We start from the raw sequence: 21,376 nt of genomic DNA, 5'->3' as shown, positions 1-21,376 counted from the left end.
TGTTTTTCTTTTCAACATAAAGATGTCAAGATGCTTAACTGTGCTTAGCCCCAAACTACACTTACCAGTTGGACTAAACGGCTGACTGAAGACCGACGCACGGCGGTGGGTTACTCTTCTCTCCGCTTCTTCAAAATCTTTGTTAGCCTTCGCGTCATCGTGCGGCTCCTCCTCTTATGCAAAGCGTCCTCGGTGTCCGGAAATGAACAATCCCGTGATGTAAGGGGAGTAGTAGCATAGCATCGGGATGACTGGAGTGCCTTTCTGCTCTGGGCTTTAAAACTTTTCCAGCGGTTGCTGTCATCTAACAGTTTAGCTCCGTTGTCGTCTACCGACATGGGGTTAGCGGGGTCGAAGGGTGTCGGAGGATGTATCCTTCCGCACCAGCGTTAACAACGGCATGAAGCCTCCAGTCGGACCTGATGGGATGCAGTTAGATTAGCCTCTCCGGCGAAGCCAGGTCAGATTTATGTGCCATTTCAGCTAGCAGGCTAGTTCATACGTCTTGGCGAGTTAATTATACAAGTTACATTCCGCTGCCTAGGCTGGGAACATGGCGCGGTTGCTGTTGGAGCAGCTGTCAGATTTCGGGGACTATACAGGCGGTAAAGAGCTGCCTGAGATCTTTAAACTGACCAATAACGAGCTCAAAAACAGTCTGTCAAATGTTCGCCTGAGCCCAGATGGACGTCACATCCACGTTATCCTCCGCAAGCCTAAGGTCGGTCTTGTGACTTTTGACAAGTATGAAAGAACCCAGCTGGCCCAGAACCAGAAGAAGCCGGATTTGTGGCTCTCACGAACTGTGCCTATTGTGGATATCTTCTATTTGGACCATAATAATAACAGCAGCAGAGACGCAGCGGTGGCAGTGGTTTATGAGGATGGAAAAGCTGAGTTTTGGAAATTCCGGGAGTGCAAACCTGGCTGGCATCTCCTGCAAACATCAGACTTGTGTAACAGCCCCCGAGCCAGAGTGGTGTCTGTCTGTGCCTGCTCCAATCTTATCATCTGGTGTGAGGAGAGGCCGCCTTCAGAAAGCTCCGCTGCCCTGAGCTCCACCAGGAATAAGCTGAGATACTGTGTTTGCAGACGTGACTTCGAGGTGGAGGAGGGGGCTGTCAGCCTGGGGGGAGTGAAAATCACCCTCCACAACAATCCTAAATTCACTGTGGTCTGCTCGGCCGAGAATGTGCATCTTATCCCTGATCTGAAAGCAAAGCCGCTGATGAGCATCTCCGGTTTTTTTCTCTCCTGGTCCCCTCGCCACGACTCCTTCACAGTCAGCACCACATGTAAGAACACTCCCCTAAAAAGGCTTTCGGCTAAAGAGTCTGACTTTAAGAGGCTGGTGACAGACTGTTTGGGATATTTATCAACTCTGGAGCCGCTTGAGATCTTTGATTTCTCCCCGACAGCCTGTGGAGGCCTGCTGCTGCTGCTCAGCTCGGGCTGGGTGTGTCTGCTGCAGAAAGATGGGGTGCTGCGGCAGGTGTTCAAACTGGCAGATAACTGCTTGGTAAAATGTGGCACTCACACTAGCCTCTGCTTGTACAAGGACACCCTGGCGCTGCTGATAGGGCAAAACCTGTATCTGATCGACGTGAACTGTGGCAGAGAGCTGGACAAGATCACGCTGAAGAGAGAGGCGGTATTGTATGTGAACCGGGTGGAAAGATTCACACCTCACCTGCTCTCAGAAACTGGACTTTTTGTGGTTGTAAACAAGGAGACTGACTCCAGAGATTGCAGCTCTAAGACAAAGCCTGGCTTCAGCACAGTGGAGAGCATTCATCCTGGAGCTCTCCTGGTGGAGGCTGTCTTTGAGGAGGCCTGTAAATACTACCAGCAGAGGAGCCTGAGCAGCACCCAGCTCACTGTGGACACGCTGATGAAAGGAGGTAGGTTTCAGGCTCCCATCTCTTTAGCCTCCATCCTCAGGAACTACCTCAGCACCGGGTCAAGACAGAAAGGCGCAGAGCTGTCCCAGAAAGGAGGTGTTGGATGCACAGCGGGGCAAGATAAACTAATGGGCTCTCTGGAGGCTGAGCTCAAAGCTCTGGTCTCTCTGGAGGAGGTGAAGGGCAGTTTAGTGAGAGGGAGTGCGAAAGAGGTGGAGGCCGTGTGTGAGAGTCTAGTTGAGAAAGAGGTAGGGAGGCTGCTGTCATCCTCAGAGCTGGATAGAGATGCTCTGCTTTACCTCAACTCCATCTTCAGCATCTTCCCCCGCCAGGTGTGGAGGGCGGTGCAGGCCACCCTTCAGCTGCACTACAACGGGGAGGGCTGTCTGTCCAGCAGGGCTCCCCCAGACGTGTGGAAAACTGTCCTGAGTCCCCCTGTGACGGCCAGCACCCCAGCCTCCCTCCCATTCACTAACGGCAGGCCAAAATACAACCATAGCATCAAAGGCGATCACGTTGCCAACTGCAAAGCCAAACCCACAAGCCCCACCCCGCAGGCTGCCCTCCCCGTGTTTGAGCTCCTCTGCCGCTCAGTTTTCCACTTCCAGCCCAGCTGGTTGCCCAGATTCCTGGAGCTCGCCCAGCAGCAGCAGGGCTCAGCTGGCCTGGGCCTGAGCCTGGCCTCTTCCTCCTGGAGCTTCTCTGGTGTGCGTGGAGGGGAGGGCGGGGAGAACAACGTGCCGCTCTACAAACGAGCCCTGTGCGTCTTGTCCAGCCTGAGCCCAGACAGAGACCAGCACCAGGACTTGGAGGTGGAGCTGCTGCTGGTCAGTGGGCGGCCCAATGCCATCCTCCAGGCTCTGAGGATCCTCATGGCCAAGCAGCAGTGGGAGTGGGTCATGCAGGTGGCCCAGAAGTTCTGCAAGCAGAGTCCACTGCTCAACAAGGAGATTTTCACTACTCTGCTATGCGAGGTGGCCCAGCACAGAGACCTGGACCCGTACCTGGACCTGCTGTGGGTGCTGTGCCCAGAGGACCTCACTGTCACCACTATCCTCAACTTGGTGCTGAAAAACCTCCCCCCTCCTCACACCCCCCCTTCATCCTCCTCCTTCTCCATGTCCAGCACCACCTCTTCATCCCCTGCCCCCTTTGTGGACTCCGAGAGCAGCCAGTTGACCATCGGGCTGCTGAAGCCTCTGCTGAGAAAAGTCCTTCAGAGAGAGACAAAGCCTAGTCAGCGCTACGTAGACATCCTCCAATCGCCATCGTTCCCCCCTCCCGCACCTCCTCGCCAGCCCACAGAGCAGCCCACGGCTGTCACAGAGCCCAGCGCGGACTCAGCTCTGGGCAGCGACATCGCCCTTCCCCTGCTCACACAAACACCTGAACAGCAGTCGTCCACACACACACCTGTCTCGATGGCCGGGGTGGCGCTGCCTGCTAACCCAGTGTGACTGACACAAAAATGGACAAACACTGAAAATGGAGAACAACTCGTAACACATTCCACACATAATCTGAATAAACCGTGAAGCTGTGTGTGTGTTGACAATCAGTATAAAGTAATACCAGTATCCTACAGGTACCATCAGTATAATGCAGTAAATTGTGACATTTGATGGTGTTTTTTTAAACCGATTGGTATTGTCAGATGAAGTATGACTACTAGAAACTATGAAATGACTACTGAAGGTCTTACCAGTGTAAATACTGCAGGTAATTTTAAGTCTTAATGTGTACATACTGTGTCTGCATTGTTATTTATCTCTTAAGCCTTAACTGCACGTGGATGAGAATGTTATTGCATAGACTTGCATTGAATAAGCCTTTATCAGAATACCATCAATAGATGATAATATATTGTGCTCAGACAGTATAACCCATGTTTATCTGCTCAGTGAAAAACAAAGCCACTAACTCCCATATTCGGGGTTTATCGTATCCGCAGAATGTTCTTTACTTTGCCTGTAAAGTAGCTGATGTCCTCTAACTTGGCTACAAAGCCAATCATCTCTGCCTTTAACTTGTTGATTTCAAAGTGTGCTCATGCGGTGGGTAATCTACTGAGTGTTATCCAGACAAGCTGGCCTTTGTGTTCAAATGTTTGTTTTAAGTGTGGTATGATTTAGAAGAGGGGGGGGTGGGGGTGGGTGGCAGGGTCCAAGGTTCCTTAACTGACTTCTGGTTTTGTACTTAATTATTAGAGATGCTGTTAGTTCAGCACCATTGACCTGTTTTCGGTGGGCTTGACCACCTTTAAACCAAACCCAAAGCAGTCTGCCTGTCTGGCTTTTGCTTCCTTTTTTCCATTTGTCCCTCCAGACTCCATCTTGTCCACTCTGCTCCCTCACAGGACATTCCAGAGCCAATAGCCAGTAAAAGTGACTCACAGTTGGAGTTTAAATTCAATTGCTGAGCTAATTCTCTTAGGATTTGAGTGTGGGGTGGGCACATTGAGACTAACAGAGGCTCCCTGCTGCTTGCATAAGGTCGTGTACGTGTCCCTTCACAGTCCCGGTGAGGTTAATGTCATTAAAGATTAACATCTTTAGGCCCTCTGTCTCCTTGTGCATGTAGTTTTCGGCATGCTCTGAAACTGATTGCACTTTTAAACAGTATGTAACTCCAGTCAGTATCCTTTGTACCGAGATTTTTATGCATCTGTGCAGATGAATGTTTTCTGATTAAGTGCTGGGAACAAAAGCATATTTACGTGCCTGTTGTCTTTGATGCCTTTGTTAATGCTTTCTGCTGCAGCAGTTTGTGCAGTGTGTTACAGTCAAAGTGTTTCTCTCTAACTGTGAAGCCCTCTAAAACAAAATGTCATCAGTTTTGTACAACCTTTGGAAGACGACTAAAAATAAGTGACAGTCAGACTCCAAAACGCTGCGGAACAATCAGAGTGCCTTTCACAGTGCTGCTCCTCCTCATTTACAGGGTAGTGTCACATTCCTGCGGCGTCTCCTCAGCTTTGCTCTCATTCAGGAGAAAGAGCTGGGGGTCGATCAGAGGATCGTAGAGTGCAGTGTGTCTGGGTTTTTTGATGAGGGCGACAGCTCCTGGCCTCCGCAGTCAAAGGTTGTTTTTATGACGGTTAAATTTCAATTGGCTGATTTCTTGCTGTCGTCTGATTGGTGTGTTAATAGTGTCATTCCGAGCTGTACACTTGAACAAGCACGACAACATCTGTGCAAAAGGTTTCAGTTCGGTGCCGAGAGTTTCGCTGTGTGCCAGACGTGTTTGAGAGTCTGAGAGTCACTGGGAACTCCCTGACTTCCCCACACAGGCCGCTCCGCCTGATGTTCAGATGTTAAACATAAATTTGCCTTAAAGTTTGCTTCTGGTTTCTGTTAATAAATAGAAATTCCTCCTTGGTTTCCGTGGCAAAGTTTCACATGTCATTTCCTTGTTTACTTTTGGTGATGCTCTCCTTTAAGCAGTATGTGAAAAAAGAAAACGTTAAAAAGTATTTAAGAACGGATGCTGTACGCTATTAAACTGAACATAAATCTTCTGTTTGCCGTCCCGAGTTTTACATGTTAAGCTACTTCAACTGCAACAAATGCACAGCTTGTAATGTTCAGTGTTGAGTCTGAGGTTTTGATTGCACTCGTGGTGTTATTTTAGATTGTGTTGTGTTCCTCTGACATCCCTGATGCATGAGGAACTGAACAGGCAGCCAGTGAACAAAACATTTTGTGTGTCAGCTAGCTTCTTTTTAATGGTACCTCTAAACATGCCATTGTCGCCTACCTGCCAAGTCCCTGTTCCCACAGATAGCTGCAGATCTGGGTTTTTCAGCTCTGTCAGCATACTCCATTCACACCACTGCACAACAACAGGTTTACCAGACGAATCACACACTAATCAATCTGAAGCAGCTAAAATGCCAAAGATGCTCTTCTAGGTTTACAGTTAACCTTGAAAGCAGTCGTCTGATGTAAAAGCTTATGCCAGCATTTGAGGTCTTGTACACACAGTTCATTCATCCGCTGCCCCCATTTCTGAGTTTCACCATATCCCTTCCATGGATAAATCCACTTACAGCTGCAGTCCTGTGTGTGTGTGTGTGTGTGTGTGTGTGTGTGTGTGTGTGTGTGTGTGTGTGTGTGTGTGTGTGTGTGTGTGTGTGTGTGTGTGAGTGTGATCTAGTGGTCGGATTTGAGTGTGTAAATGCACTCAAATGTTTCCATGGTCAGGGCTCATTAGAGGAATGTTCAGCTGTTATCCATTAAGCTTCTGGATCAGAGGCCGCCTCTTTTAACTAACTCTGATAACAACAAAAACACAGGTCGGACACTGAGTGCACTGCCGGTCCTCGCAGCAAATAGGCAGGTTCCACATGGGGATGTGAGGGTATGATCGCAGGAGGGGAGTAAGTGCAGAGATAGAAAGTGGAGGACGGTAAGTGCATCTTCAGCGTAAGAGACAGAGGTTAAAGGGACGTTGAGTCTTCCCAAAGGGCAACAAAACGGCAGAGAGCTGCAGAAATTCATAACCTGATAGCTCCATTCTCCATCCCTCCTCCCTTTCTGTTTCACCTCATGTCATGTTTTTCCCTCTGCTTCCAGCCTCTCCTGTTACAAGGTTCTGAGTCACACTGGGGCTGTAATGCCATCAATTACCTTGTTCTAATTATAGATGGCATCCTGTAAACAATGAATTCAAACCTGTTGTCCTCTGCTCTCTGAACAGCTGACTACACAGAGGGATAACAGCTTTAAAGGATATTTTTATCACTTATATTAACAGGTTTCTCCAGGTAAAGTTAATTTATATTTTACACAAGAGGGAATTTCCAACAGAAAAGCAACACTGAAGCTTGTAGGAGCTGAAAATACTATTTAGGATACTTAATGGAGTTTACAGATTTAACGGCCACACTGCTGCTCGTTGTCTCGCATGATTGGACTATAAAATGGTGTATGGATCATCAACATCATCTTAAATAGATGCTTTCCCCCAAAGGCCGTGATTTCATTTATATGCTGAAGGGTCGGATGCATCATTGATGCAAACAGTATGCAAACGCCAAAGAGAAAAGCTGGATTTGCATTGTTGTGAACCTCTGTGCGGTCGATTTAGAAGATGACTGCTGCATTTCACTGTCACACATTAATTGTGGGACAGCACAGAGACTTAAATATGCAGTCACAGTGTGATGAAGGTTCGTGTAGGATCCAGGGGGACGTACTGGCCTACAAATGTACACTGTGTAAAGTCCTTTCATGGGTAGCATGGAAAATGGACACCGTCTGATCTGTGAGATTCTTCTCATGTTACGGCTAAAAGGTTGAAAAATGCACTGCAGACTCAGTGACAGTTTTTACTTACAGTAGTTTTCACAACAGCGGGCAGAAATGTTCCCATTTTTTGATCACATTGAGCAAACAGACCATATAAAGTGCTGTATAACAGAGAAGTAAAACATAATCTACAATTGAGTACAAAGTGGTACAAAGTACAAAAACCATCATTAGCTGATCACGAATCACATCAGACAAAATCAATATTTACATCAACATATTTGAGAACGGTATCAAAACACTTTCTAGTTGCATTGTGTAGTTTGCAAGCGGCAGTGATGTGGTGGCATCAGTTATGCCAGTCACAGCTGGCACGTAAAAAAAGGTAATCATTTCATGATTTATGTAGGAAATTGTGCTTTGATTTCCAATACTAGTGCAAGTGTAAATAAGAATTTCATTAAAAAGTGTTTCCCACTGGACTTAGGTTGCCAAACCTCTGTAGTGTACAAGCAGAGGCTGGCACGTCGCAAATGCCAGTTGGCACTGTGACAACACTGCTGCCTTCTCTGAGAGCACTGCACACCAACATGACTACATACAACCAAGTAAATGTGATCAACTGTCACCAAAAATCAGCTTGACAATTCAGAATCCAGCAGCAGCTCACAGTTCATCACATCAAATGCATCCAAATCACTGATGTAGTACAATAAAAACAAACAAAACGATGGAAATAAAATCCCTGCAGATTCCCTTACGCCCTGTGTCCTCCTGAGCTCAGTTCAAAGATACTGCACGTAGTGTATGAAATGCATTTTATGACCCCTGCCGTCCCTTAATAAGTGGCTTTGCTTCTCCACCTTATGGTGAAAAACGGAATTAAAACAGTAGGTAACCCAACCCTTTTTTTCAGCTTGAGACTTTCCCCCAGAGCGAGAATGTGCCACATCTGTGCAGGAGTGCACCATGTGTTTTGATTTTGTCAAGCGATGCCACAGTTGTGCCTGCAGTCTTTTAAAGATGCACATATGCTGTCTTCTCAGGTGAATTTCATCTGGGGCCGCGGGATGTGGTTCATGATTATGCGGTCGCTGGATATAGAGACATTAATGTTAGTCAAAGGCAGGCTGGTACAGTCAAACAAATTAGTCATGCAATTCATGAATACATTAGTGTGTAATCAGATCCAGTACACGCTTGTTTGCCGTTTTTTTGTTTGTGTTACTTACTCATAGGCGTCAGAGTACTTCATTCTCCTGTAGTATTTGGCTAGTTTGATAGACAAGATGATGCTGGGGATGAAGAAGATCATGCACCAGCCCAGACTGAACCAGAACGCGTTCTACAGAGACAGAGACAATGAGTGAATACTATGTAGACCAAAGGAAAGCAATTTTCTCAAACTATAGTATTTCCATCAATTAGGCTGTAGGTGTGGGGCTAAACGCATCAGATCCTCACCAGAGACTCCACCATGTGTGAGCAAAGGATAATCTCAACAGAGTCCACAGCTCCTGCCACCGGCCCACAGCGGCCCACCTGCTGCGTGATCTGAGAGAGAACGCACACATCAGTAACTGTGCAAAAAGGTCATTTGTTTAAAAAAATCATTGGACACACACTTAATCCTCTTTAAGTGCATGCAAAGTATGTTAAAAGTGGAAAAAATCTGAACAGACTTTACCGTGAGGTTGGCCCAGTCAGCGTAAACAACGAAGTAATGCAGCTGACAGTCCAGAAACTTTCTGCTCTCCTGGGAATGAGAGAGAGAGAGCAGAGTGAATTCCACACATTCTCCCTGCTTTACAGTGGGGAGTCATGAGGAATCAGTGGAATGCCTGGCCATCTCAGCAAGTGGAATTCTGGGTAAAATCCTCTGAAGTGACCCGTAAATAATGGCAATGGCATTATGATTAGGCAAGGCAAGAAAATTAGGAAAGTATATTCATATAGCATTCAAAGTACTTCGCATAAAGCGTTAAAATTTAAAGGATGTGTCGACAAAGATAGTGGATTTAAAAGTCATCACAGTCTGTTGTTTCTCCATGTTTAGTTTGGACCCAGAACATCAGATGAGGCTTCACATGGCAGAAGAACACACTAGAGGCTAGTGCAGACGCTGAAGAACTGGTGTGATATGTTCAGTTTTCAGCCCCACAAGCTGGACCTAACAAATAAAATGGTCCCTAAAGGTCATCCCGGACCCTTCAGTACATCTGCTTCACTTCAAAGCATGCATGACTACAACTGACGACTAACACGATTGCACCCTAAATGTAATCTATGCCCTGTGGATGTGGAACCAACAAACGTATTGTTTCAACTACAAGCAGCACACCCGCACTCACTGGGCCACAGCACCTCCCCCTCGCCCCCCTCTGGCTAGATGACTGACCGAGCACAGGCATTAACAGACCACATGGAGCACTTTTTCTTCTACCTCATGTGACTCATGGCTCTACTCACGGTCTCCACGATCTGTGTCGTATTTGTGTTGAGGAAGTCTTGCGCCACTTCCACGTCGCTCAGCACCTCCCCCACTGTTCCCTAGAAGAGCCAAAGAGGAGAGGAATAAGCCGCAGAACGAGGGAGAGGAGAATGATCTTTATTCTTGGCAGTTCCAGGTGTTAGACGGTGTATTCACATTGATTTTCTCGACGGTGGATCGAAGGCTCCTGATGGTCGAGTTGAGGTTTTCCTGAGGGCAAAAGCAGTAGATGTCTATGTTTAAATTCAGATGGATGACCAACATGGGGAAAAAGGAGAACCAGAATGAGGAGAGATGACAGTCGAGATAGGGCGAACTACTCACCAGCTGTGGGGTGATGGTTGTTTCTATGTCAGACTGGATCAGCCTCAGGTCCCTGGCCTCATTCTGGAGCTCGTTTTTAATATTATTGTCCTTCTAGCAATAAGAAAATGGCTGGTTACGTAGATAGAATGTGGGCATCAAAAAACACTTATTGAGTTAGGAGTCATGTGATGTGTTTACAGCGCAGAAAAGCAGAGTCAAGTGTAAAATATTAACAGAGGATTATGTTTTATGTCAATTTCTTGTGACTCACTTGATGGTTAGCGAGCTTATCAAGTTCATCTGCTGTTGTATTCAGATTGATGCTGGAAATGTTGTTCAGCTGAGAGAGACAAGCAAGCAACAAAGGATCACAATTACACAGTTCCACATGGAAACATGTAACAACAGTACGTCCGCTCAGAGATACATGGAAGCCCATTAATAATGCCTACCTGCTGTGTGATAGCAGTGGAGTCAAAATCTTGAGCCGTGGAGGAGAGGCTGCTGAGCTGGCTTTTCACTTCAGGGCTCAGGAGAGTGATGGTGGACAGAGTGATGTCTGAATCCTCAAAGTACTGCTGGATCTGCTCTGTGTACTGCGTGTGACCGACAGAGAGGGGGATGAGAGAGGGACACGAACAGCACAAGTGATGATACAGGTTAGATCACTCAAAGACCAAGAATTTCAACATATGTTTAAAGTTATTCCCGGTTTCTCAGGAGACTCACTTTGGACACATTGAGCAGGTCTTCAAGGTTTACAATCTCGTACAAGTGGAGTGTCGTCCACAGAGGCTGGTTTTTCTCACAGTCTCTGTCAACATTAACATCAAGCCAGAATCAGGTTTACCATCAAAGTTTTCACATACAAGGAACTGTCCTTGGCATTTTGGTGCACAGCAATAAACACAGTAAGAGAAAAAGTACAAACAAAAGAAAAAGTACTGCAAAAGTTGAGAAACATAAAAGAGAAATGCATGAAACAAACTATGAAAACAGTAATAAAAATATGTCTGTTTTTAAAATGAAAAGAGCTGAGCAGTGCTTATAACAAAGAGGATGAAATGACAAAGCAGTGTGCAAAAGTTCACGGGATAAAGTATAGAGAATACACATAATGTGCAGAGAGGATCACAAAGGCAAGCACCTGATTACATTTATGGATTTAATGTGCTTTCTGAATCCTGCTGACTTTAGACAAGCAGAGGACAAAAAAGGAAGAAGAAATGATGCATATTTTTATCTTCTGGGATGGACGGGTGTAGAACAGATGTGTGTATGCATTTGTTCCAGTGGGAGAGGAGAAGTGGCATCACATACCTATAGACATCAGGGATACTGATGTTTGTTTTTAATCCCAGTGCTGGACCGATCTCCAACCCTGGAATTAAATCTGGAGTATCAATTAACTGTGGAGAGAAGAGGCAGTAATATTAACACTGAGACACTGAACACACATCTGCAGCGTTTTTGTATTTCTGATGCGTCCACATATAGGTGTGTGCATATGTTTTAGTATTGCTACCTCTAGCAGCTGTCCATTGTTCCAGGGCTGACAGAGCAGACTGTAAATGTTCCCACCCAGCAGGAACAGCACCAGCACCACTATCATGAACAGCCAGCAGAAGAGGAAGCTAAAACCTGCACCCCTGCAATCACATCCGGGTCAGAGATCAAACCTGAGCTCAGGGGGCGAAGCGGTTCAAACAGATGGGCTATGTGACGGAAAACAATGTGACAACCCAGCACTCACATCATGAAGAAGGTGCCTCCACAATCCGCCGTGCAGGAGCGCTTTGTGGGGTCTGCTTTGGATGTCAGACCCAGAGGGCCCAGGACAAGACCCAGGAGGTTACACACCACCACCAGGAGGACCACACAGCACAGGAGCAGACCCACTCCCCATCTGGAGAAGCATAAACACATGATGACTGCTTTTTGGCTTTTTCTTGTATTGATCACACGCATAAGACTTGAACATCCAGGCTTTTTACCTAATCTGCTCAGCTCTCTCGACCTCTGGCGTGACCCTGCCGATTTCTCTCTGCACCTGGTCCAGAGTCCCGGACACGTTGGTCAGAGCAGATAAAGGGATGTCATTGGTAACCTGCGAAATCTGTTTTTCAATGTCACCCAGCAGCTGCTTGCTGTCTGCAAATACACACAAATACACACAAAAACACTTGTTATGAAAGTGATCTTAGAAGTTTGTTAAGAAAGTATTGTGAGTAACTGTACTCACTCACTTTGAACTACATCCTTGGTTTCATTGGTCACCCTCTGGGGGATGCTGTTGAAATAGTCCTCCACCTGAAATGAAGATAAGCAGAACATTCATTTTCATAATATCATGTGAATACTTTTGAAATGTTGCATTTGTGTGTCCACATTTCAGATTCGCTAAGAAGACAAGAATAATATTATGAAAACTGATAATATGAGCATGTTTCTGATTGTGAGAAGTCACTGACCTCTTTGATTGTGGACTTGAGGTTTGTTTTATTGATATTATCCACTGCAGACTGGAGCCCGTTCAAGCTGGGACTCTGTGGAGAGCAAAATGAGTCACACACGTGCGACCATTGTGACCAGCAGTCACATGTAAGCACGTGTTATGCTTTAAACTAACAGCAGGGGGCAGCAGACTTCAACAAAAATAAACAGAAGTTTTCGTTGCGGTTATGAAAGAGCCACAACTCAATAAGCTGATTTAAAAAAAATTAAAAAAGAAGAATTTTGGTCAATGTCTTATTGCTTTGTCATAATGAAGATCATATTTTAAACAGCACATTCCTTTAACTACTGATGAGGAGAGGAGAGGCAAGGGGGAGTATGCATGTGTCACAGTTAGTGGAGTGTAGGAGGAATACAGTAGAACAGATGGGAGGAGGACAAATCAGCTGTTCTGACAAAGCCAAAAATGAAGAGCTATTATCATGTGTGTCATGTCAGCCTGCGTCAGAGATGGTTTGATTGCATAAATGATCCTTCCTGTTGCCTCAGGAGGATGTCTAATAGGGCTGATTCTTAGTCTGCACGTCAGCACATTTGTAATCTCGGCAGTGGAGCCTAACTCCTCCTTTGCATAAAACCAGCGAGCTCACAGGAGAGGATGTGCAGACCAACCTCATTTTAATTTGCCTTTGTTCTTTTAATTCATCCATCCAAGAAAAAAACACAGGAATATCACATTGTGTTATGCAAAACCAGTATACTTACAGAGATGGAGGTACCCAGTGTTAGCTTCTGTAGCTCTGGATTCAGGGCGCTACAGTTGATACACTTTGCATTGGATAAAGTCTGATTGATCTGATTTTTAACAGCAGTGACATTGGCCTGGAGGCGGTCCATGCTGGACTGCAGCTGGGTCAAAGATGAGTTCAGCTTGTCCAGTTTGACGTTGGTGCTGATGGTCTCTGCTCACACAAATAGAAAACAGACAACTGTTACTCAGCATGTGCACAGGTTTAAAAAATAATAATCACTTTAAGACATTCATCTGTGGCCTTTTTGGAAGAAGGCTGCTTTGAATTCCCAAGCAATTTAAAAAGCTGAAATGAAAGGCAGTTCTGAAACAAAACATGAGCGCTATGAGAGAACAGCAGGAACTTGATTTTTAAGAGAGATATTATCCAGCTGCTTTGAGTGAAGCATAAAAAATATTTTCCGTATTGCTCTATTGAGCCTGCTCTGTGTCAGAGCAGACATGCAGTGTTAAGAAATGCATTAAGTAAATTATGAATCAGCACTTAACTTATCAAGGTGGCAAATGGGGAATTACAGCAGCATAAATAAAAACTTGAAATGAAACTACTTGAATTGAAGAGAAATATGTTTTGTTATTATTTGATTACATTTTTATCTGTCTGTCCTTGACGTGGCCTCAGTTTGTAGTTGGATTCTGAGACAAAAGACCCCTTTTATATAGCTGCATTTCATTTCAGCTTTCTAATTATTTCTGTATGTTTCTGTTTATGTCTTTTCTATTCTTTCCTTTTCTATTAAATGATTCATTAATTGAAGGCATAAGAAGTGAAATGCAGTGCACACTGTACTGATGAGCAGATTACTGGTCTCCAGTCAAATTTGTACACAAGCATTTACATGCTCAGACTGAAGCAGCACAGAGCGTGCAGGTACACTATACCTTGATCCAGAAGTCTAACTGAGCGCAGCGCTGGGTCCAGGGTTCCTCTGAACCTCTCCTGGATCTCTGTTCCCAACTGAGATCCAATGCCTTAATTATTCAGACAAACAGGAGTGAGATGCTTAATCATGTGATGAGAGCAGAAACTGCATCACAGTGGTTAGAAAGAGGGAAACCCATTCCTCCATTTTTACATTACTAGTTCCCTGTTCTTACCATCTAGGTTTCTGGTAACCTCTTGTACAGTTTTGTAGCTCTCATTCACCACATAGTCGACTTGCTGGAGATAGGCAGAGGAAAAACAAACTATTTCAAACTGTGCACACAAGATATGGCTTGAATTACAAACTAGAATATGTCAAGGACTGATTCCATGAGCTAATCATGCAAAGCAGCTTTTGAAAATGGACAGGAACAAACAGAACATGACCCTGTCTTTCCCTCCAACCCTTTCCCACTCTCTTGTATCTTGAGATAAGCCTATTGACACTGCAGAGCGCAGCGCTGGCCATTAATCAGTGGACTGACTGGAGAGATGGGGGTCTGTTCTCACAGCACATTGATGGCAGAGGTGCAGGACATCATGTGACAACAAAGTCATTCATGGTTTTAACATCATCACTGATAAAGAATAAGACCTCCCCAGACCTTTGACCTTTGTATATTTCCACACTCATACATGCACTTTAATCAGCAAGAGGGTTTCTCTCACCTGAGGCACCGCACTGAGGAAGGTGTTGATGTTGTCTATAGTTTTATTGAGCTCCACCGGACTCTGGTCCACGCTCACATTGAGGGCTTCATTACTTTTGAACATGCATATGTTTCCGGCACTACAAACACACACACACACACACACATATTCAGAGACACAATTAAACTTGTGTCTTGAACACAGAGTCAATCCAAGGGAGATTCACACAGGCAGTGAGGCATGCATATTCAAGCTGTCTTTTTTCGATGCTAATTTCAGATAACACATCATTATGCTGTTCAAAAACACACATGAGAGCACAGATGCACGCACACTCACAGGATAATGACTGTGGTGATGAGCGCGCTCCAGTAGAGGGTTCTTCTGCGACAGTGAATAGAGGATGTCTGCTTCTGGTACATCTTCCCACCACAGTTGCCACAGCAGCGACAGCACGCCAAGAAGAAACCAACTATGGGCATCAGAACGATGTACAGGACGCCAATGGCTACACACACCAGGAAACCCACTTGGTAGACCAGGGTCTGTACACAAAACACACATGCACACAGATGATATGTATTACAACTAAAATGGCACAAATATCAATTTCAAGGCCTTGATGGCAGAACAGAGGCAGGTCGTTGTGGTGTGTTGTGACGTCAAACACAGTGACACATCACCAAACGGTAGTTTTACTTTACTGTGGTGACAGTCCACAATCAGAGTGGATGAAAGAGTCTCAGTAACTTCAGTCATATGCACAAAGCTGCTTTTACATTAAGTCTTCTCAGATTACCAGCTCCGGGGATTTCTAAGGAGGGTGTGTCAGCAGTTTATTCCAACATCCTGGAATATGTGAAACTCATGCACAGTCACTCACTTCTTTGATGAGTTCTTGATTTGACTGCACCTGGTCAATGTCCTTGACTATTTTCAGGATCAGATCTAGAAAGAAAACAGAGAGAAGGGTTTTTTGTGCCTCTGTTTTTGAGTTACTTTGAGTAGTAGGCTAATTCTATCCTACGCTGCCAGTCCCTGTCCTAGTTATCCATGTACAAAAGCCAGGCTGGTGGGGATTAAGTGTCCTGTGTTCCATACAAACATTTTAATCTCTCTCATTGTAAAAGTGGAAATCTGACACCCCCAACTTGTGGTTACTTGGAAACCAGGACAGCTTTTGGGAGAGATTATGTTTTTACACACCAAAAAAATAATAACACAAAACCTGCTCTTTATGTTCCCACAGACCCCTGATCACAAAACACAGGCGCAGGTAACTGAGAAGGGAGGAAAAGGTTCAGGTGTCCTTCACACAAACTATCTGTGTAGTTCTCACCGTTTGCCTGTCACATCAGACTGCAGTCTGCCATGTCCTGGAAATTTGCATTTCACCTCATTGCTTTGCATTTCCCTTTTTTTACCCTCCCGTGTATTACTTTAAAGTGCATTACTTTTAATACCAATCTCTGCTGGAGTCTCTGTGAATTACAGTGAGGTGTGAACAGATATTACATATATAATATTACTGTGAGCTTGAGACTTTCAAAAGCTTTGCATTTCTCTGCATGTTGATGCAGTCTGCATGAAGCTCTAAGATAAGAGTCGGTATCTCAAGAATTTGGAGGGTGGTGTCTTTTTTTTTTTTGAAGTCTTTCAAAAACTTAAAACACAAGAGGAAAATTCTGAGGAAAGGATTAAACTTTGTCAGCTCTATCATGAGCTGTAACTGTTAGCATGTCTGCCGGTTTACTGCCAGTAAAAGGTCCAACGGCAATGGGCTTGTTATTGGCTTTCTGCATTATTTTGTATTGTTACAGGTTTTTAGGGCCATCACGTTTGTGGATATGTCTGCAAGCCAAGATGCAGCTAAATCAGAACTGCGAGTAATGATCGCAGCTCAGTCCTGCTATTTCCTTGTTTTTGCGATGTTCACAGTTCAGTGTTAGACACCATTACATTTGCCAGACTCGTGGCTTATTCCTCTTTTCCTCCTTCTCTTTTGTAAAAGTCAAGCACAGTTTGAAAATAGGAAGAATAAAGCATAATCTAAATCTAACCACTGCATGGCTTGTCCAATTCTGTTTTTCGACAGTAAACATTCATGGGTTACATTAGAATGAATAAGCAGCCATCAACCATCAAGTCCAAGTTTAAAGGTCCAGTGTGTCAGATTTAAAGACATCTAGTGGTCAGAGAGCAGACTGCAGCCAAGTGAACACCCCTCCCCTCACCCTTCCCTAAAGCAGCTGCTAAAACTATGAAAAAACACACAAGGCCTTCTCTAGAGCTGTAGAAACTAATGCAGAAACACAGCGGTACAACATGGCAGACTTCACAGAAGAGGGACTACTCCCGCTGTGAACATAGAGTTCATTCTAAGGTGATTAAAATAGAACATGTGATTATAGGTTACACTAATGAAAACACAACTGTGATTATCAAATTCCATTTCTGCCAATAGATCCCCTTAAATACTACACACTGGACCTTTAAGACACTTTATCAAGGTTCATGTTTTTAAAATGTGTCACATTGTCACATTTTAGCTAGATCATGAATCTACATTTGAGACAAGGGTCTGTTTTTTGGTTGGTGTATAACACATTGGTGAAAGCATAACTTTTTTTTTTTTTTTGACTAATCAGTCAATTTTTTTGGATTATTTTGCTTCCACCACATGTCTTCTTTCAGACTAGTGGAGAGAAAATACCCAAAATACACATTTAGGTATTTTTGTTCGTTCAGATTTCGGTTCTGGATTTTAATGCAAATTAGTGCATATTAATAGATAATACCTCATTTGCATATAACATTTCAGAAAACTTAACTTAAATAATAACTGTCGACATTTCATGGTAATATCTACTTTTACCCTATTCACCTGTCGTTTCTTATTGTTTGTATAAAAATAAATGGAATTTTACAATGCATATCTTTAAAGGCAGCTTTCTCAAAATTTGTTTTTCCTCATACTCTTAGCCAGAAATGTCCACTTCAGTAGCACTTAAATGCACTAGACTTTCCAGTTTTATTCCAGTCTATATTCTCGAGGGTTTTACAGAATTCATACATCATTCACAGCCTGATTTCTGTCACATTTTCTTCCCTTTTTTATGGCTGTTGACAGTAATTTCTGATTTATGAAGTGATAAAAAGAGATATCCCAATTTCCCTCGGTAAAAACGTTTGACTCAAACATGTCAAAAAAATGACTTTTGAGCCTAGTTTTATCCAGTGTTCAGATATCTGTAATGGAAATGCAAATTTGCTCATATTTAATTAGATAATGCCTAAAATTTCATAAAACTTGTAATTCCAACTATATCTATTGGTTACATTTTTATCCTTTTCACCTGTAGTGTCTCCTCTTCATCAAGAATGAGCCCTAATGATTGACCTGTCCAAAAGAACTCCACAGAGTTAAAATTTAGCTTAGTGGCTTATTGTGAAGCAGAAATCCACCGTTTATAAGGAGCCATCAAAGCGTTTGCCTTATTATAGAGCAATTGCAGACAGTGTCCAAATCACTGTCAGCACTTACTGTTGACATGGAAGGAAATAAAGATCCTTTTATCTCATTAAACAGCTGCTGGTTGAAATCCATTCACAATATCAACATAAAAACCACCATATCCAACATGATGAGTACAATGACTTCAAACAAAGCTTGTTTGGCGTGTTCTTGTGTCCATCTGTTTTACATTTTGAAACCAATACCAAGCAGGAAGTAATGTACAAAACAGAGAGGTGTTTATGGAGCAATTACAACACATCGCAGGGACAGACAAAAGACCACAGGTGAGTCGCAAATCTGAGTCGCAAGAAACATCATGCTGAAAGAACAGGGAATAAAGGTTAAAGATTGACTGGCCAAATACAAGAATTTCCATTAGCTTACTGATTAACCAATCCTGTCGTCTTATTTGTATGAGCATTATTAGCTCGAGGGCAGATGTGAAGGTTAAGTGTGATGTGTCACATTTGTCCTGGGGATAGAAGATAGCATAAAAGCCAAAAGATTCGAGATTGAAATAGCACCTGGTTGCCCTGTGAGCTACATAAATGTCCTCAAACAGAGTAAACAGATGGAGTTCTGTGCATCAAAGATTCAGGATGTTTGCTCAGTGAGTAATACTGACGACACTGACCTTTAGGGAAGGGGTTAGGCTGAACAGTGCGCAGGAAGGACTGGACCAGAGCTGCCATGAAACCCACAATGGTGCCCTCCCCTGCTGTGTCCTGGTAGTGGGGCTGGGTGAGGCTATGTGGGGCGGCGGCTGCTGGGCAAGTCGCGCGTGGAGGGACAGACTGGGCCAGGCTGAGCCCCAGCAGCAGCACTCCTACTCCAGCCCTGAACACTGCAGCGCTACCCTGCCACGGCCAACCCCTTATACTCTCACATAGCCCCATGTCTACAGGTGAGACGGGTGGGGAAAGACTTGGTTGGACAAAACAGGTTTTATAGAGTGATCACCTCATGGCACAAGCTTCATCTGCGTCTGAAGGGAAGAAAAAAACATAGAGAATACAATGACACACTCATACGAGGCGGGAGAATTACAGATTGGAGAAGAAACCCACAGACTGAGTCACAGAGACAGAGGTCGCCGCGCAATTCGTTACAAAATGGCAACAACAGAAAAAAACTGTTTTGCAGAAGAAACAGAACAATGATATTTTGTATTTTATGTCTGAGAACAACAGCGCCCTTTAAGCTTCTCTTGTATGCTTCTATGTTTTCTGTCATGGAGCACAGGGGGTGCTGACATTTAAAAGTTACAGGAAAAGTCTTGGGAACAACTGACAGATGAAGCATGTCTGGCAGGGGTGTCACCTCTGTGTTCACAGTGTAAACACAGAAAAGCTGCCTCAGATACCTCCATTACATCTGTTTATCCAAACCCATGCTTGTCTCTCAGAATTGTAAAACACTTAGAACATTAGAACAAGAGAGGAAACATCTTCTGCCTGCACGAAACTCCAGCACAATATATGGATATCACTTATTTCTAAAAACATGCTTATCAACCGGATATCTTTTGCAGGTATATCGCTCATAAGCAAATAACTTAACAAGGGTAAGGCCCTAAAGCAAATGAGCACATCTACTTCCTCTTATGGTTAAAGCAAGCTGTTGAAATCACAGAAATGCGTCTCTGTATGGACATGATCCTTAACCGAACACACAGCAGCCTGAGGATATTTACTGTACATACTGGGACTCTGGAAACAAACTGTCTGAGTAGTTCATCCACATCTGACCTGGTTAGCCAAGGTAAGAGCATGTGAGCAGCAGTGAGAGGGTAAAAAGTGAAAAGAGGTCAAATAGGGAAGGAATAGATATGTAGAAGAAAACCAAATGTAGACACAGGAGAGCTGAGGGAACATGTAGCTGTTTTCTTTTCAGTCAACTCACCTTCTTTGGCCAGACAGTGAAGGGCAGCTCTGCTGCTCTGATCTTCTCTAATTCAGTCAGGGGTGTATGAGTCTCACAGTCCTGTAGAAATCTGATATGCTCTGCTCCAGCTGACAAGTTGTCGCTGACTGTGTGCTCGCCTGGAGAACACTGGCACTAAGAAGAGAGGGAGGGAGAGGAGGGAGAGAGGGAGAGAGGGAGGGTCTTACAGGCAGACACGGAGAGAGGGAGGCAGCAACGTGGGGAAGAATGAGAGTGGCCATAAGGAAGCAAATAAATGTTTCTTTCTAGGATTCTGAAGTGTGTAGGCTTGACAACAACCCCACTTTTTCCTCATGGTAGGAACAATTATGCAAATAGCAGTTATATTGCAGCATGGGTTTAGAGTGGGGGAAACAAGGAAGCGCAAAATGAATTTCCAGAAAAATCTGGTCTATTCCCTCTGATAAAAGGTTTTTATGCTGGATACGAAAGGTAATTTTCGGTCATGCACTCGACAAGCAAATCAGTCCACATCTGGTGTGGTGTCAAAACAAGTAACAACACAGCCCAAATATGCAGGCCAAGATAGCTGGGAAAGACACACTTGGGAGAGGGAGTTGTGGGAGCACACAATGCCTAAAGCTTGCCAAGAAATTCTCAGAAATATTTCAGTCACCGTTATTTGCAACAGCTCAGAGGTTCTATTTTCCCCATGTTATCGGCAGTGTCAAAAAGGAGGATACACAGTGTAACTGTGCGAGCAAACAAGCCGACACAAGAGTCAAACCATTGTTCTCTACAGGCTGAGCGAGGACGAGACGGAGACAGTGCTATTACTTACCTGTAACCTGCTTCTGCAGAGACACCACTTCGAAGTAGGAGATACGAAACTGTGACAACTATTCTTATGCTTTTCATCACCGTTCAGTGTGAGAACTTCCACACCTCTGTTACTGGGATGAGAGAAAATACATCTGCGTGAAACAGAACAGGAAGGTACAACCAGCAGAAATCTGATTTCCCTTTCTGAACTCGACTGATGCAAACCAAGAGGAAGGAGTTGTATAGCCTTTCTCTACTGTTGTTTCCCTCATCAGGTGACTGGCTATCACTCATCCTCAGTTCACCTCCATCCAAACTCATTAATTACAGGATGATCCTTTAATCTGCCACTAAGAGAGCTCTTA

General features: G+C 44.3%; 2 protein-coding genes across 2 annotated transcripts; one reads left to right on the top strand and one right to left on the bottom strand.

Moving 5' to 3' along the window:
* The first annotated feature begins 219 nt into the window (after nt 1-219).
* Nucleotides 220-5,412, top strand: LOC139341685 (BLOC-2 complex member HPS6). The gene has a single exon (XM_070978314.1). The coding sequence runs from the start codon at nt 554-556 to the stop codon at nt 3,356-3,358; it is 2,805 nt and encodes a 934-aa protein (XP_070834415.1). The 5' UTR covers nt 220-553; the 3' UTR covers nt 3,359-5,412.
* Nucleotides 5,413-7,211: 1,799 nt separating this feature from the next.
* prom2 (prominin 2) lies at nt 7,212-20,341 on the bottom strand. The gene is made up of 24 exons (XM_070978226.1): nt 20,208-20,341; nt 18,940-19,290; nt 15,672-15,736; nt 15,128-15,333; nt 14,807-14,927; nt 14,311-14,374; nt 14,095-14,184; nt 13,167-13,363; nt 12,419-12,493; nt 12,194-12,257; nt 11,942-12,098; nt 11,701-11,853; nt 11,473-11,596; nt 11,268-11,356; nt 10,677-10,761; nt 10,400-10,543; nt 10,219-10,287; nt 9,966-10,058; nt 9,798-9,851; nt 9,620-9,700; nt 8,838-8,906; nt 8,615-8,704; nt 8,383-8,495; nt 7,212-8,244 (listed from the first exon to the last, which is right to left on the bottom strand). Exons 2-24 carry the CDS (start codon nt 19,199-19,201, stop codon nt 8,193-8,195), a joined length of 2,517 nt encoding a protein of 838 aa, XP_070834327.1. The 5' UTR covers nt 19,202-19,290; nt 20,208-20,341; the 3' UTR covers nt 7,212-8,192.
* Nucleotides 20,342-21,376: the final 1,035 nt, after the last annotated feature.

The sequence above is a fragment of the Chaetodon trifascialis genome, chromosome 13 (genome assembly GCF_039877785.1).
Source record: "Chaetodon trifascialis isolate fChaTrf1 chromosome 13, fChaTrf1.hap1, whole genome shotgun sequence".
Classification (NCBI taxonomy): domain Eukaryota; kingdom Metazoa; phylum Chordata; class Actinopteri; order Chaetodontiformes; family Chaetodontidae; genus Chaetodon; species Chaetodon trifascialis.
This window is presented reverse-complemented; position numbering and strand designations above follow the sequence as displayed.

Coding starts and splice junctions, on each gene's coding strand:
- LOC139341685 (XM_070978314.1), top strand. CDS start 554: ATGGCGCGGTTGCTGTTGGAGCAGCTGTCAGATTTCGGGGACTATACA.
- prom2 (XM_070978226.1), bottom strand. CDS start 19,201: ATGGGGCTATGTGAGAGTATAAGGGGTTGGCCGTGGCAGGGTAGCGCT. Junction 14,375..14,806: donor TCCTCAGTGCGGTGCCTCAG/GTGAGAGAAACC, acceptor GCCTATCTCCAG/CAAGTCGACTATGTGGTGAA. Junction 11,854..11,941: donor GAGAGAGCTGAGCAGATTAG/GTAAAAAGCCTG, acceptor ATGCTTCTCCAG/ATGGGGAGTGGGTCTGCTCC.